This window comes from Pyxicephalus adspersus, chromosome 3, assembly GCF_032062135.1.
Source record: "Pyxicephalus adspersus chromosome 3, UCB_Pads_2.0, whole genome shotgun sequence".
Classification (NCBI taxonomy): Eukaryota; Metazoa; Chordata; class Amphibia; order Anura; family Pyxicephalidae; genus Pyxicephalus; species Pyxicephalus adspersus.
Window position 1 is genome coordinate 118,422,655 of NC_092860.1, and position 14,682 is coordinate 118,437,336.

Below are 14,682 nucleotides of genomic sequence, written 5' to 3' on the forward strand. Positions count from 1 at the left end.
TCCAATAAATCATACGGTTGGGTCTGGGATAACACTGCTGTGGAGAAAAGGCCTAGATGATGCTGGATGTGGGATTTTTACAGTGTGCAGTGAAATCAGAGTAAGCCATTATATCATAGGGGAGAAGCGTGTTTAACTGTGAATAACTAAAAGCTAGGCTGAAGTTCAGCTTTAAAGTTTTATTGAGTTTGAAAAATATCACCATATGAGCCAAATACATATGTAGACATTTCAAGAATAATAACTATTACACTTTGTAATATTTATTGAAAGAACGTTGACCCAGTCAATGTAGTGGAAGTAGGGCATGAAGGCCTCCAGACATGAAATTTGCAGCCTATATTTATATTTATATTGTACACATATTTTACAATGTATGTATATACTAATAATTCTTTTCTTTCAAGAAAAAGGAGAAAACAAGAAAATATTTCACTGTGCTTATTCTGCAAACATCTGTTGGCTAAATTTAGGAGAAAATAAGCTGGATCCTGCAAGCAAAGTGATGTGTTCAAGGAAGTGCATGTGTCTCACCTTCTGTTCTCAGTGAGACATCTGTGTTTTTGTCAGCTATAAATCATATTATCAGACGAGAACCATCTGACGTGTTTACGTAACCCTAGTCAAATCATATTACTTCATTATATTGTACAAACGTTATATTATAAATAAATGGAATATCTGTTGTCTCCCTGTGGCAGGAAAGTGTGCATTCAGGAAAATATGATGCAGGTTTAATTTCTGGAGAAACATTTAACCAATGTAAAACAAATTCAAAAGCTGCATCTGAAGTTAAATGATTATGCACAGAATCAGTGAATATTATAAATAAAAAATGTCCCAAAAAACTTTGTGCAAACTGTCCAATCATAAGAAAAAACTTTTTTTTTCTTGCTTTATTTTTTAATAAAGCTAAAATAATCCTAAACCTAAACACAGTTTTGTGATGAGGATGAGTGCAGAACTGTTTAAAATGGCAGTCAACCCTTGAAATAACCATCGCATTGTTCTAATTGTGGCGTGGCAAGGCAAGCAGGTAAAACTAAATTTTTAGGTTAGGATAGAACTTTACTGTAAAATAATTGTTTCCATACAATAGGAAACACAATTCCCATGTACAAGTCATATAGCTACAGGCCGCTGTGGTAAACACAAGTTATAGTAGGCGTCTGCCGTCCAGAAATCAATCCCTTTCCAGCCGCACCATCCCTGCAGAAACAAGAACAAATCATCACAAATCACAGTTTATAATATTCAACATTACACATGTGTAACACATGTGGCAGAATTAGCTAGGAAAGTTCCTCTGGTGAATGTTTTGTAGTGGCATGCATTTTGATTTAGAAGGTAATGGCCTGTAAACAGGTGAGTGACTAGACATTTAACTACAAAAGTCCATTTATTTGATGTCAGATCCAAGTGTCTGATTGTGTGGGTAGAATGAAATGAAACTATATAGTGCAGCATATACAGACAGATATGGGCAGTGCTTTTATGTAACATTATGGGTCTTCATTTCACCACAGACAAGGAATTAGTCAAATCTGACGACATACTCCTACCCATCATGTACCTAGGACTTCTTTATCTATCCCCTTTATTCAGAGTGTGAAAGTAAGAATAAATATATACACACATCCACCCACACACCTAACATTCACACATTTTTTAATTGGATTCAATTAGAAGAGTGTGTGATATGGGTGAGATTTGTTTTAATGTTGTTCAATAACACAACATTTACCACCCACATATGTAACTGGAAAATGTAGCTAACTTCCAACCTTCCATCAGCAGAAGGCAAGGAGTGACAGTTTTTACACACCCCACTCATCAGCATTTGTATAAGCATTGTAATTGAGGTTATAGGTTGTGGTATATAGCTAGAATGTTCTGAAGATTCTCATTAATACAATCTGGTTTATATGAAATGTCTGACATTTTAAATGCTAAGCACTAGGCATGGTGGGGTTTATTACCTCTTTAGGTTGACTGTGGTACACCTTTTATTTCTACATAGAAGGTCCAAAAGATGTTTCCTAAATATTTTAGGTAAAACTAAGAGAGGAAGCTTGGGGGGGAAGATGGCTTTTCTAACTGGTCAATGGGAGTTATTTACATTTCTTTACTGTGCTTTCTAAAAAGTGGAAACATACTGTACCTTTTCCAAAATTGTCTGAAGATCTTCAGCTCCTTTGTAATGTGGATCAAGGATGAGAAATTTTATTTCACCTGTGGACTCACTCCAGTTCACTCCAAGGATTGTATGAGCCAGGACACCTCCGCCTAATTGAGGGAAAAAAAATGAGCTAATTTCTAACATTAGATGAAGTAGTAGTGTTAAGAGTCCAATGAATGAAAATAAACCTAAAAATTGTAACATTTGCTTATCTAAGCATTTTGTTCACCATTTTAGAATATATGTATACAGAATACTCCCTTAGAACAATATCTCTGAATGCTACGCAACAAGGTGTCATCAAGTCATCATTGTGACTGTAAAAGAAAAAAAGTGTACACTCTGTAGATGAGGAGGGCTGACAAAGAAAGACAGGAGGAAAATGCCCTTTTGTCCACTTTCATAAATAAAGTCAAGTATTGTGGAAGCTGTAAAGTTAATGTGTCACACACTTACCAATCATGATCGGTGTTCCTTCAGTCTTGAAATGATTAACAAGTTCTCTCCCTTTGGATGCCAGCTCTGTGCCCTGACTGAATAAATAAAAATTATTGTCAACACGAGAGCAGCAATTACAGAATGAAGACTTCTAATACACATAATTTCTCCCTTTTAATACACAACTAAACACAATTTATTTCTAAGCCAATAGTGAATTTCTTTAATAACCTACTCAAGCCTGTGTGTATACCTAATTCTAATGCCATGGGGAAGTTATGGAATAAATAATACAGAAAGTATAATAAAGAAGAAAGACCCTTGCAAATGCTGCACATGCTACTGTCTGCATAAAGATGTATTATTTTATTGTGAGCAGTCCTTTAAAGAGAATAGGCAAAATCCCATTGGAATTGTCTAACAAAACAAAACAGTTTTCATGTTTGGTGATCTAATCTTTTTGCTTTAACATATTTTAGATAATTGTCACACAGTTATCTGCAATAGGTTTTTAAATATGACTGTTTAGTTTTTCAGGCACCTAGTGCTCCCAACAACCAGCACCGAATAAGACTTATTTTGTGTGCAGCAATTTGAGTTGAGGCCTGTTAAGTAGCTAAAATAGAACACGAAGATAGAAGGTAGGATACTACATTTTCAAGGGGATGAACATTTTAAGGCATTTTCTGGAAAAAAAAATCGAACACATTAACATGCAGGGTACAGAACAATAAAAAGATAAAAAATATATTATTTACATAAACTTTTAAAGGGAACAGAGTATGGTTCTTTGTAGATGGCCTATGGCTTTCAAGCAACATCAGTTTTTGCTTGAGATCAGTTGGGGATGCTTTTAAGCTTAGTTAGAGTTTCCTCAAAGTTCATTTGACCTACAGTTTATCTCTAAGTTGCAAAAATTACTTTATTCTGTGTTGGCACTTCTGTTGGCTTGTATAGGTAGAAAGGCTACCTGACCTGAACAAACAAACGCCTAATATAAGAAAGGGTAACACATTCTTCAGTAAAAGAAATTAAGACAGTGATCACATAGTTGTGAAGGGCGGCATTCTGAATCAATAGAAGAAAAGAAGATAAGATGATTTAGGTGGACAGCCGAGAGGCCTTTATTTGACTTCTTAGCCCCTCTGCTAAAAACTGCCCTTCATTTGCAAAACCTAATAGCTCACTCTCAAATTTACACACACGTCAGAGCACAGACTGATATACCTTATTTTTATGGTGCATTTTCAATATGGTGTATTTAAAAGAAAAGTTTTTGCTGGGTCAAAAAAAAACAAAAAAACACAAGCCTTTTAAATTACTGCTAGATTGTAAGCTCTTCGGGGCAGGATCCTCTCCTCCTCTTTTGTCACTGTCTGTATCTGTCTGTCATTTAAAACCCCTATTTAATGTACAGCTCTGCATAATATGTTAGCGCTATATAAATCTTTTTAAATCTGTTTAATATTGATAATAATAAATGGCCTACACTGTATATGTTAAAAAAAAAACTATACTTGTTTCCTATAAAAAGTGTCTATGTACTTATACGTACATATGTACTATGAAACTTGTGGTTGTTTCCCTGAACTCATCTGGTTTACTTACTACAAACAGTAGAATTCTTACCTAACAAACATGATTTTTGATGTAATGCCAAACAGCTGGTTGAGTACAAGCTGAACCTCTATGGAGCCAATCCACTGCCTAGATCCAACAAAGGATGCAGGTTTATCTCCAACATCCACCAGAGCCTACAAATGTACAAGGAATAAATGTCCAAGGCAGAATTACTCAAACATAAGTTTTACACCCAAAAGTCTACTTTTTTATCTCAAATACTGGTACATTCTTTGGGGGACAGACATTTAGGTGAACCCAGCTTTCTTTAACCCCCCTAGCCATATTCCTGAGTGTGAATGCAGGTGGCCAGATTGGTGGAAAATTTAAAAAAATTTGTTTTGGATTCCATACAAAATAGCTGTATTGAATCCAATTTTTTAACAGATTTTTGTGTTTTTTTTTTATTTAAAGTTTATTATTAAATTTAATAAATATTGTGGTGAGTTATGCCTAAGAATTATAGCTTACAATGTAAAATAAATTTCCATAGAAAAAAAATCTAAAGCTTTTTGCATGGTAATTTGGAAAACATTCAGAATTAGTATGCCAAGGGGGTTAAGTATCCAGTCATGTTCAGGAGAAATGACAAACATCACTGTATGTGTGTGAAATTCCCCCACCTACTAGAATGTAAGCTCTTCGGGTCAGGGTTCTCTCCTGATGTATCACTGTCTGTATTAGTCTGTCATTTGCAATCACTATTTAATGTACAGCGCTGCATAATATGTTGGCGCTATATAAATCCTGTTAATTAATATTATTATTATAAAATGAGCAGAGATTACCTTTAATGACTAGTAAATCAAGCTAATAATTAATAAGAAACATTGTGGGGTCTATTTATAACGTTTTCACCCAAACGTTAACTAAATGCATTTTTCACAATAAAATACCTGTTGATGTTCCAGAAATGCACTCCTAGTCCTCTAGTCACTAACTCCTAGTCACTTGTTATGGACCACACTCAGCATTTTTGTTGACAAAATGGTATCATCCCTGCCAAATGGCCTTTTACTAAACTACTGAATCCCTCTCACTGCCCATAATAATATAGCCACTCGTGTAGTCCAAGATACGAAGGTATTTATATAAGCAGGGAATCAGACATTCGCTGAAACATTCCCTGGTGGAGCATCTTCATGTGTTTCAATAGCGGTAATTGATTCTCGACCAAGGAGTGTTTCAGTGAATGCTAGATTCACTGCTTTATAAATGGGCCCCCTTGAGTAAGAATTAGCTGTACATTTTAACTAAAACAAACCTGCTGAATCTCCCTGTGTGTTGGAATAGACTTGTCTGTGTATCCTTGGTAATTATACCACGAGCAGATGGTCTGTAGAGAACGGTAGGCACAGCCCCAACCATTGTCATCCATGTGATCTTGCATGTAGTGATGGTAACTGTATATTCCTTGCACCAATGAGACCTACAACAGAAATAATAGTCTTACCACTTAACTAGTGCATCACAGTTTAGTGTTTTTACAACGACTGATATTAAAGCGTCATCACTAATTAAAAAGCCGAGAGATTATTAAGGATTGTGAAAAATGACATTTTTTTTCCTTTATGCCCCAATGATTAGTCCTGCATGAACTACTGGTTTACAGCACTATTCTGATGTTGGCTATACACAATGCTATGTTGAGGCGGTTTCAACTACTTTAAATGCAAAAGCAGCTAAAGGGATCAATGCAGCTTAATATTACCAGTTTCTGCTCAAGTTGTTGGTAAAAGGCATCTTAGATAATAAGATAATTAGGTAATTTATGCTACTGGGGGGTGATTTATTCTACCTGGAAACTGCAGGATTTCCGTTCAGCCAACATAAGGAAACTATGAAATATACAGCTAGGTGCAACACAGTGGTACTTTAAAATATCATTTATGTCACAGTAATGGATTTCAAATCTTATCTACTCGTTGGTTTAGCACATGAACCTGAACTTTTGTACTCAATGTAAATACTTATCTGGTAAACTAAAATTTTTATGTATTCTACCTCATCTCGAAAAATGTCTGGTATTTTATTGAGGGTAAGTATTGTTAGAGAGAAACACAAAAACTGACTGTTTAAACAGTTAAAAAACATATTTCCATGATATGATGTACTGTATATACTTACTGTGCCTCCCTCTATAGTAGGATGATTAAGATGTAAATGTGGATTCCGGAGATACCCGTCTTTGTACAAGTCATCAGGGAAATGATAGGCATTGACTCTTCTGAAGTATGGTCTGTCCAATGGAAGGTTGTACTGTGTGTGCAACATCTGGTAAAATATATAAATACAGATATAAATTCAAATGTTGTATGGTTGTCATTAAGCTATAGTTTTATGTAAACACATCCTTTGTTCTGAGCTTTTGGTTAACCGTTCTCATAGTATGCTAAATAGTCTATGAACTAATTATAAAGGACTGTAATGATGTATGGGCTGGCAAGTCGAATCACTGAACGCAGTAAAGGACCAGGGAACCCAACTTTTTTTTTGTGTTTGTCTCATGGTTTTGCCACACTTCATGTTCTATTAGACAAATGTCATCTGGTACACCTATTACCTTTCTGTGATACTCCAGCTGAGATTCTGCTACACCTGCTGGATAAACCACTGTCACAAGGCCTTTACTTTCTGGTAACATGAAGTGGCATGGTTCTGCCAAACAAATTGAAGTTCCTTTCATATATTTCAGCATGCATGTCTCCATGTCAGACAACTGTTGCTTGAGTGCTTTTACTAGAATTCCACGAACACTGTTTAAAAGGAAAACAAAGCAGTTATAATGATATACAATATACTAACCAAAATACTAACCAAAAAGCATAAAAATATGATGCTACACAGAGTGGTTAAAACGCAGCAGACATCAAAATGTATAATAACAAAATCTACAGCGGAACACTGCCTATAGCTGGCAATATCTAGACACTGCTTGACTCATTTACTGGATATGTAAAGCATCCTAATTCCTGCATTAGATAAATATGTCACAGGACTACATGATATATAACCAATTAGGCCTTCACAAGCAGATCTTACAGTATATGACCATCTTCTAAAAACAAGACCACCTGATATATCTACCTATATATATCTCATGCATGATGACCTTGTAGTATGTTGATCTAGCAGCTTTTCTTTATGAAGCTGCAAATGTGTTCAAACTTGAGTCATCACTAAAAATAGCCTAAAACCAATCTCCCTCAATATATGCACACTGTACAATGTACCTAATTAGCAAATATTCTTGTAAAATTAAGCTGGCCACATGCACATGAAAACTATCACCTAAACCATTTTGGCAGAATCTAGCCACAATTTCATGTCTATGGTACTGATCTTCTCTGATCTTACAGGTGTTGAGGTAAAAGATCAAAGTTTTCAAACTTATTAGATTGTTCTTATTCTCCCCCTTTAAAAAACATGGTATTGGTAAAATATTGAAAGAAAGGAGAAAGCTGGGGTTTCATACGGCAAAAGTTAGATTGTTTTCAGAAAATATACAGTGAATCAAAGGTGTGAATCACATATTCACAAATTAATGATGGGGATGATGCCTGTGAACTAAACAATAGACACCTAAGTAAATTCCATAAACAGAAAATGTCTCCACCCAATGCGTTTCGCTGATAGGCGAGAAAAGGAAATAATTCTTGAGTTGTAGATGTTTGGATGAACACTGCTCTCAGCGTGTTCATACTCTGAAAAAGTATTATCATCAGACTTCAGAGAATACTCTTGTTCAGCCAAACATCTACAATTCCCTTTCTCTTCTTCTGACAAATATATTCTTCACCTAACTTTCTTTTTCAATCTCAATTGATCTCCTGTAGAAGCCTATCGGCAAAACGTATCAGGATTGAGAGGTTTCCTGTTTATGGAATTTACTTAGGTGTCTATTGTTTAGTTGACAGGCATCATCCCCATGACGGCTTTTATGGGGTTGTTTCTTCGTTTTTACATTGATTAATTTGTGATTATATGATTCGCACCTTTGATTTACCATATATTTGCTGAATGCTGAAAACAATCTAACTTTTGCCGTATGAAACCCCAGGTTTCTCCTGTCTTTCAATTTTTTACTTCCAAGTTTGGGATCGGCAACCAATAAGTTACTTATTACTTCCTTATAGTTACTTAAATAAGCTACCGGTACTTACTAATAGTTTACATACTCTTAGTAACTTAAATAGTAATAGTAAAGTTATTAAGTGTAAGAAGGGTGGTTCCCCATTTTGATACATGGTACTGGAGTCAGAGAAGTCACCCCAATATCTCTCTTCTTCCACAACCAACATAACAAAAAGCAAACCGTTAACAAAAAAAACTCCAACAGTTGAAAAATGCTTGCATCAATTTTCCAAATTCAAGTTAAAAAAACAGTTATCATTCCAACAGTTTACAATTTAAAAATGAGAAAAAGTACTAGTACAAATCTCAATCGCAAAAATAGTAAAATACCCTACTGAACACTGACCTCCCCCATTTCTCTTCTGAGGAAACACAGACAGCTGTGTCAATGGGCAATGTCAGGCTCACATGATGGTGACGCTGCGTGTTGTATGTTATCAGTGGAGTCACCGCTTTAGAGGAGGTAGACAATTCAAACAAGATGCTGAGGTTAACAACTTGCTGCTGTAAACATAAAAAACAGCATAAATATTTATACACTCAATTGGTGTTTAGAAAATAATTCATATTTAGAAATAAACAAAAGGATCGGTTCAGCTAAAGCGATGTTTCAGTTAAATCTTATTATATGGGGTTATACTTTACCCAGGTTATGGTATTAAATCCCAAACAAAATAAATAAATAGTTTATTTTATAGTACCTGAGTAAAATAAATGGACACATTTTGTGTTTATTGATAATGAATACAGACCTGTGCATACAATATATAGTTTACATTAGATATCTGATAGCCATTATCCACACAAGTGTCTGCTGAGCTATGATGAACATACACAGCCTGATCATTACCAAATTATACAAGCTTCAGCTGGATCAGGTAACAATTGCTTAAGTTGTATTTAAATCCAGTAAGTAGTAATAGATATACTGTACAATACTAGTCACTAGATGAAGAAGTAATGCACATTCAGTGTAGTTTATCTATAGAAAAAGCATCATTGTCACCCTATGAGAGGACCATTGAACATTTCTCCTCTGCTGCATTACATAGAAAAAGGTATTCTAAAGCCCTAATTATACTTACTGATGACACTGTTTGAGATAAAACCCTAACTGATCTAAATATGTTCATGCAGCAGTAAATAAATTGGTATTGGTATCCTAATGTATTCGCTTGCTCTCATATATCTATGTATGTCCCAGTTTTGAGTCCATGGATAATGCAGGACCAAGGCTTATAGAGGCTGTATAGTGTGCCATTCCTGAGTTCCTAGTTGTCTGAATGTCATGCTAATCGTTTAGCTTTAACAGAGTGTAAGTCAATGTCACAGTACAAGTGTGCAAATAATGAGAACTTTCAGCCTATATATTTTTCCCACCATAAGTTGCTTTTAATATTATAGCCAGAGTTTAGTTTTGTTCATTGACTCGCTAGCAGAACTTAATGCAATAAATCTGTTGTTAGTAAATAACCCCATCTGTGTGTAAGTAACAAATGTAGAGAACAGCTGCCACACTCTGGCTTGTAAATAAAATAACTTAAATACACACGATTTTTAGTTGCTTCTTCTCTTTCCTTTTAGAGTTTTTGCGCCTAGTATCATCATCGTCATCAGACCTTAAAGCAGAGAAAAACATTAATCAGAATGAATAAACAATATATACTGTATATTTTTTTAGGAATAATACAATAATCCTCCAATTCTTACTGGATAAAATTTATGATGTATTTGCAAGGGGACTCGTCTGTCAGAGAGGAGGGTGATGTGCTGCCTCCCTTGTTGGGCCATAGATATAATGAACTGTGTTTGATGCCAAGCACCAGGGACACCGACTGAAGGTTTTCAGAAAGATGATGTAATTCTTGAACAAGTGCCTTCTTGCAGGATGACTCTATAATAAATTACAAGAAAACAAACTTACATGCTGATAATTTACAGAGTACAAAGTATAAGACAAGCAGCTAATGAAGTTATTAAAACTTCATACGTCTCCATAGACTATAGAAAGCAAAAAAAAAAAAAAAAAATGACTTGTATTATTTTAAAGGGATCAATAAAATTTAAATTGAATAATGTATTTGAAGGAGTTAACGCAGGTAAGGCATTACTTGGCACTACATGGTATAATGCTATTGTGAAGGCTCTGGCCTGTGATAGAATATTTAATATATCTAATCTAACTAGAATGCATTTTTGGCTGTTTGTATATTCAACAAAAACATATATAGAAAGCCACTAAAAAAGGTAATTCATTATTCATAAATAGCAAATGTACATGAAGTTCTAAGATAAGGCTTCACAGGTGTGTAAACTGTAAAACAAACAAATTTGTCTTCTGCTACTCTTATGTGGTCTGTGCTGGCTTCACAGGAATGTGAATAGCAGTGTAGCCTGTAGACATGACAATTATTAGGTAACTTTGTGATTAAACTTAAATTATCCTGACCAACAACAAACTAACTTGTACTTTACAAAACAATATGAACAAATTCTATAAGACCTGGGACCCTTGGATAGCTTATAATGAACATTAAATCTGTTATAAGAAACCACTGCTATATTTGGACCCTACACCCTTCCCTTTTCCTTACCCTAACCTGACCCTTGAGGGGTAATTGCTCTCTTCTTTTATTTGTGTTGTTCTGTTTTTGGTTATATTATAATTTATTAATTAAGGGAAATCTCTGTACAAATAGATAGTGGCATAGCTAATATCCCCTATCTGTTTATACAGTTGTTACACTAGCTTTCTATGTGTGTAATAGGTTTTGCATCTCTGTATATTGTTCTGTCTTTTCTTTACATATAATTATACATGTAACAACTCAGTTTTAATGAAGCTTTGATTTTCTTTGATTGTACACAGACATAGATATATTTGTTTGTATCTTTTCTAATGTAGGAAAAACAGTTTTGTAAAAGTTTCGATTCCTCACTTTTGTTATTTTTATACATGCAAACGACCTGTGAAAAACTTATTGTAACCTTCTTTTGAAAAATGTAATAAAGTCTTTGAAATATATAAAAAAACTTAATTTATCCTGAAAGGTCAATACCTATCAATGCATGTTCCTAGGGGAACACTGATCAAGCAAATTATAAAACTGATCTAATTCTTAGTTTACCTCAACAGGATAAGCAGAACCAGCAACCAGACATTTTTATATAGTACAGACCACTGGAATGACCTCTTAAGTTTACTGCTTCACTTTAAACTCCCCAATCAAACATTAAAGAATTGGATAAAGCACAAGTACCTATATTTAATCCTACATTAACCCTTCAGGTGGGTGATTAAAAATACAGAAGATCCCAGTGGGGGGTTAATATACTGGAGGAATAAAACAGGATATTTATGGGCAGCATGGAAACACATGTTTTAATAATACAGAATATACATACCGTCAGCTGCTGGCGAGTCAAATGACACACTAAGACCACCTCGTGTTCTAAAAATGATTTCTGAATTTTCAGAAACAACCTGTTCAATTACATAAAAAAGGTCTTTATAGCTTAAATACATGCAAAATGACAAGTAAAAACATTAACTTATTCAGTGCAAGGACAAGGTCTACTATCATGGCATCCAAGTTAGTTGCGGCTTTTGCCTGAGCCCAGCCATGATCTCATTGAATAAGAATACAATAGTCATTGTGGGTTTACTATGACGTAAGGAAAAGTAAGTGAAAGTACAGTAAAATAGAGGGAGAAAGAAAGTATTAGAATGCCTGCACTATACCTATAAATGTACAGGTAACATTTTTCTGTAATTTTATACAGCTGGGCAGATTTTTGTTTTTGATTTGTTTTGCTTTTCAAATGAAGACTTCCCATAATTTCATTTTACTCTGGAATCTCAAAGATTTACAACTGGTCTCTCTGATCATCATGAAACATAGCTGGCATTAATATAATTTTCTAAGAGAACATTTCCTGGCTCATAATGGCCTTCACATAACGATATTAGCTGATGTAACCCCACATTGAACTCTTAGGGTAATAAGGTGAAAAGAGGGTTTGGTTTGATCTGGTAAGGGGTGTGGTAGGAATATTTAAAGCATATCGGGTCTGGAGTACCCTTCCTCATTGGTATCACTGAAATAAAGACAACCTTACTTAATGTGAGTGGAACAATAAGTGTCCCAACGTTTGGTGTTTGTGGAATTAAACTAACACTGCCTGGATAATGTCAGTGATGAGTAATCGCTTCCTGGTTGTCCATGAATTGAAGAGTGCCTGTACCATTGAGATAAAGAGCGTCTCTCTGGTTGTTGTAAGTGGCATAAAAAGTCCCCTTTGTTATTATCAGTAATAATGTAATTCAATTTCAGTTAAAATATGAACAGCTACAAGAAGGCTGCATAAATAGCAATGGGTTTGACTCCACTAATAACCAATGACAAAACCAAAATTTGAGGAATTCTAATTACTTGGATTAATAATCCTTCCGCAATCCATGTCAGTGGTATGAAGTGGGATGGGATGTCCCTCTTGTTGTTGGTATTGGTATGACAAATGTCTTCCCTATTAGAGTCAGTGGGATAATGACACCTTTTTTTAAGTTAGTGGGATAAAGAAAATTTGCCAGATGAAGAATGTTACCACTGTTGATGTCAGTGGGATGAAGAAAGTCCCCATTATTGGGGTCAGTTGAATGTAGAACACCCCCATTTCTGGTGTTGGGGGATAAAGAACACCTTTTTGTGTCAGGGAGATAAAGAATGCCCCAATTATTGGTGTTTGGGGATGGAGAACACCCCTATTTTTGGTTTCGGGGGGGATGGGGAACACCCCATTATTGGTGTCAGAGTGAAGGAGGAACGCACCCATTATTGGTGTCGGAGGCATGGAGAACCAGTAATGGGGGCATTCTCCATCCCCCCGACACCAATAATGGAGGCTTTCTCCATCCCCCGACACCAATTATAGGGGCGTTCTCCTTAGTGGTGTTGGGGGGATGGAGAACACCTTTTTGGTTTCAGGGAGATAAAGAATGCCCCCATTATTGGTGTCAGGGGGATGGAGAACGCCCCCATTTTTGGTGTCGGAAGGGGATGGAGAACGCCCTCATTTTTGGTGTTGGGGGGGGGGGATTGGAGAACACCCCCATTACTGGTGTCAAGGGGATGGAGAACGCCCCCATTATTGGTGTCCGAGGGATGGGGAACGCCCCCATTATTGGTGTCCGGGGGATGGGGAACGCCCCCATTATTGGTGTCCGGGGGATGGGGAACGCCCCCATTATTGGTGTGGTGTCGGGGGGATGGGGAACACCCCCATTATTGGTGTCGGGGGGATAGGGAATGCCCCCATTATTGGTGTGGGGGAGATGGGGAACGCCCCCATTATTGGTGTCGGGGGGATGGGGAATGCCCCCATTATTGGTGTCAGGAGGATGGGGAACACCCCCATTATTGGTGTCAGGGTGATGGGGAACACCCCCATTATTGGTGTCAGGGTGATGGGGAACACCCCCATTATTGGTGTCGGGGGGATGGGGAACACACCCATTATTGGTATCGGGGTAATGGAGAACACCCCCATTATTGGTGTCGGAGGGATGGGGAACAGCCCCATTACTGGTGTTGGGGCGATGGAGAAGCTCCCATTTTTGGTGTCGGGGGGGTTGGAGAACACCCCCCATTACTGGTGTCGGGGGGTTGGACGATGCCTTCCTTGGATCTGGGGACACATGGTATAGCGGTGTAATTTCCTGTCCAGCTGTATCTGCATAGTTTGGATATTACTAGAAAATGATGGAATGTGAAGTTTCAGCATATGACATAACCCTGGATCTTGCTGAATAAAAGGCCCAGTTGGCAATGCCAGGGAACATGCCAGCTCTGTGCTCCTTGTCTGATAACATACCTGACCCAATGTGAATTATAACTTGTATACACATCAACAAATCAGAGTCCTATTGGCAGCTGGGCAATGACTCCGAGCACAGTGTGACAGCCAGATAATCAGAGAATGGGGAGGGAGATTCCCAGCATCCAGGCCAATGAACTCACCATGTCTGCCCGGTTCTATAACGCTGCCCTCCGCTATAGAAGCAGCTGCTCTTCTCCCCTTGCTACATACACACACCGCTTCCTCCTTCTCCCTCCAATCTGATACATTCCACACATAGCACGTGTCATCCGCCGGGTCCATAGGTGACTATCGCTCTCCCGATTGGTTAAAACCTTCCATGGCACCTCCCAGCACCACTGACAACCATACCACACATGAAGAGCAAAACTACAAGTCCCGGCATACACTGCTCGTGCGAAAGCCAATCACACTGGGACGTCACCAAGTTTGAT

The 14,682-nt window shown here is 36.9% G+C and overlaps 1 protein-coding gene across 2 annotated transcripts; it reads right to left on the reverse strand.

The window, feature by feature from the left end:
* Window positions 1-164: 164 nt before the first annotated feature.
* On the reverse strand, window positions 165-14,509 carry UFSP2 (UFM1 specific peptidase 2). 2 transcript variants are annotated; one of them, XM_072406143.1, is made up of 12 exons: window positions 14,389-14,509; window positions 11,777-11,855; window positions 10,082-10,265; window positions 9,924-9,990; window positions 8,718-8,872; window positions 6,801-6,993; window positions 6,365-6,511; window positions 5,502-5,666; window positions 4,247-4,371; window positions 2,636-2,712; window positions 2,162-2,286; window positions 165-1,209 (listed from the first exon to the last, which is right to left on the reverse strand). In XM_072406143.1, exons 1-12 carry the CDS (start codon window positions 14,389-14,391, stop codon window positions 1,123-1,125), a joined length of 1,407 nt encoding a protein of 468 aa, XP_072262244.1. In that variant the 5' UTR covers window positions 14,392-14,509; the 3' UTR covers window positions 165-1,122. The 2 variants fall into 2 exon arrangements, with proteins under 2 accessions (XP_072262244.1, XP_072262243.1); XM_072406142.1 differs by having other exon boundaries at window positions 8,718-8,875.
* Window positions 14,510-14,682: the final 173 nt, after the last annotated feature.

Coding starts and splice junctions, on each gene's coding strand:
- UFSP2 (XM_072406142.1), bottom strand. Junction 10,266..11,776: donor TGACTCGCCAGCAGCTGACG/GTATGTATATTC, acceptor AATTTATTATAG/AGTCATCCTGCAAGAAGGCA. Junction 6,994..8,717: donor TCAGAAGAGAAATGGGGGAG/GTCAGTGTTCAG, acceptor CCTTTTAAACAG/TGTTCGTGGAATTCTAGTAA.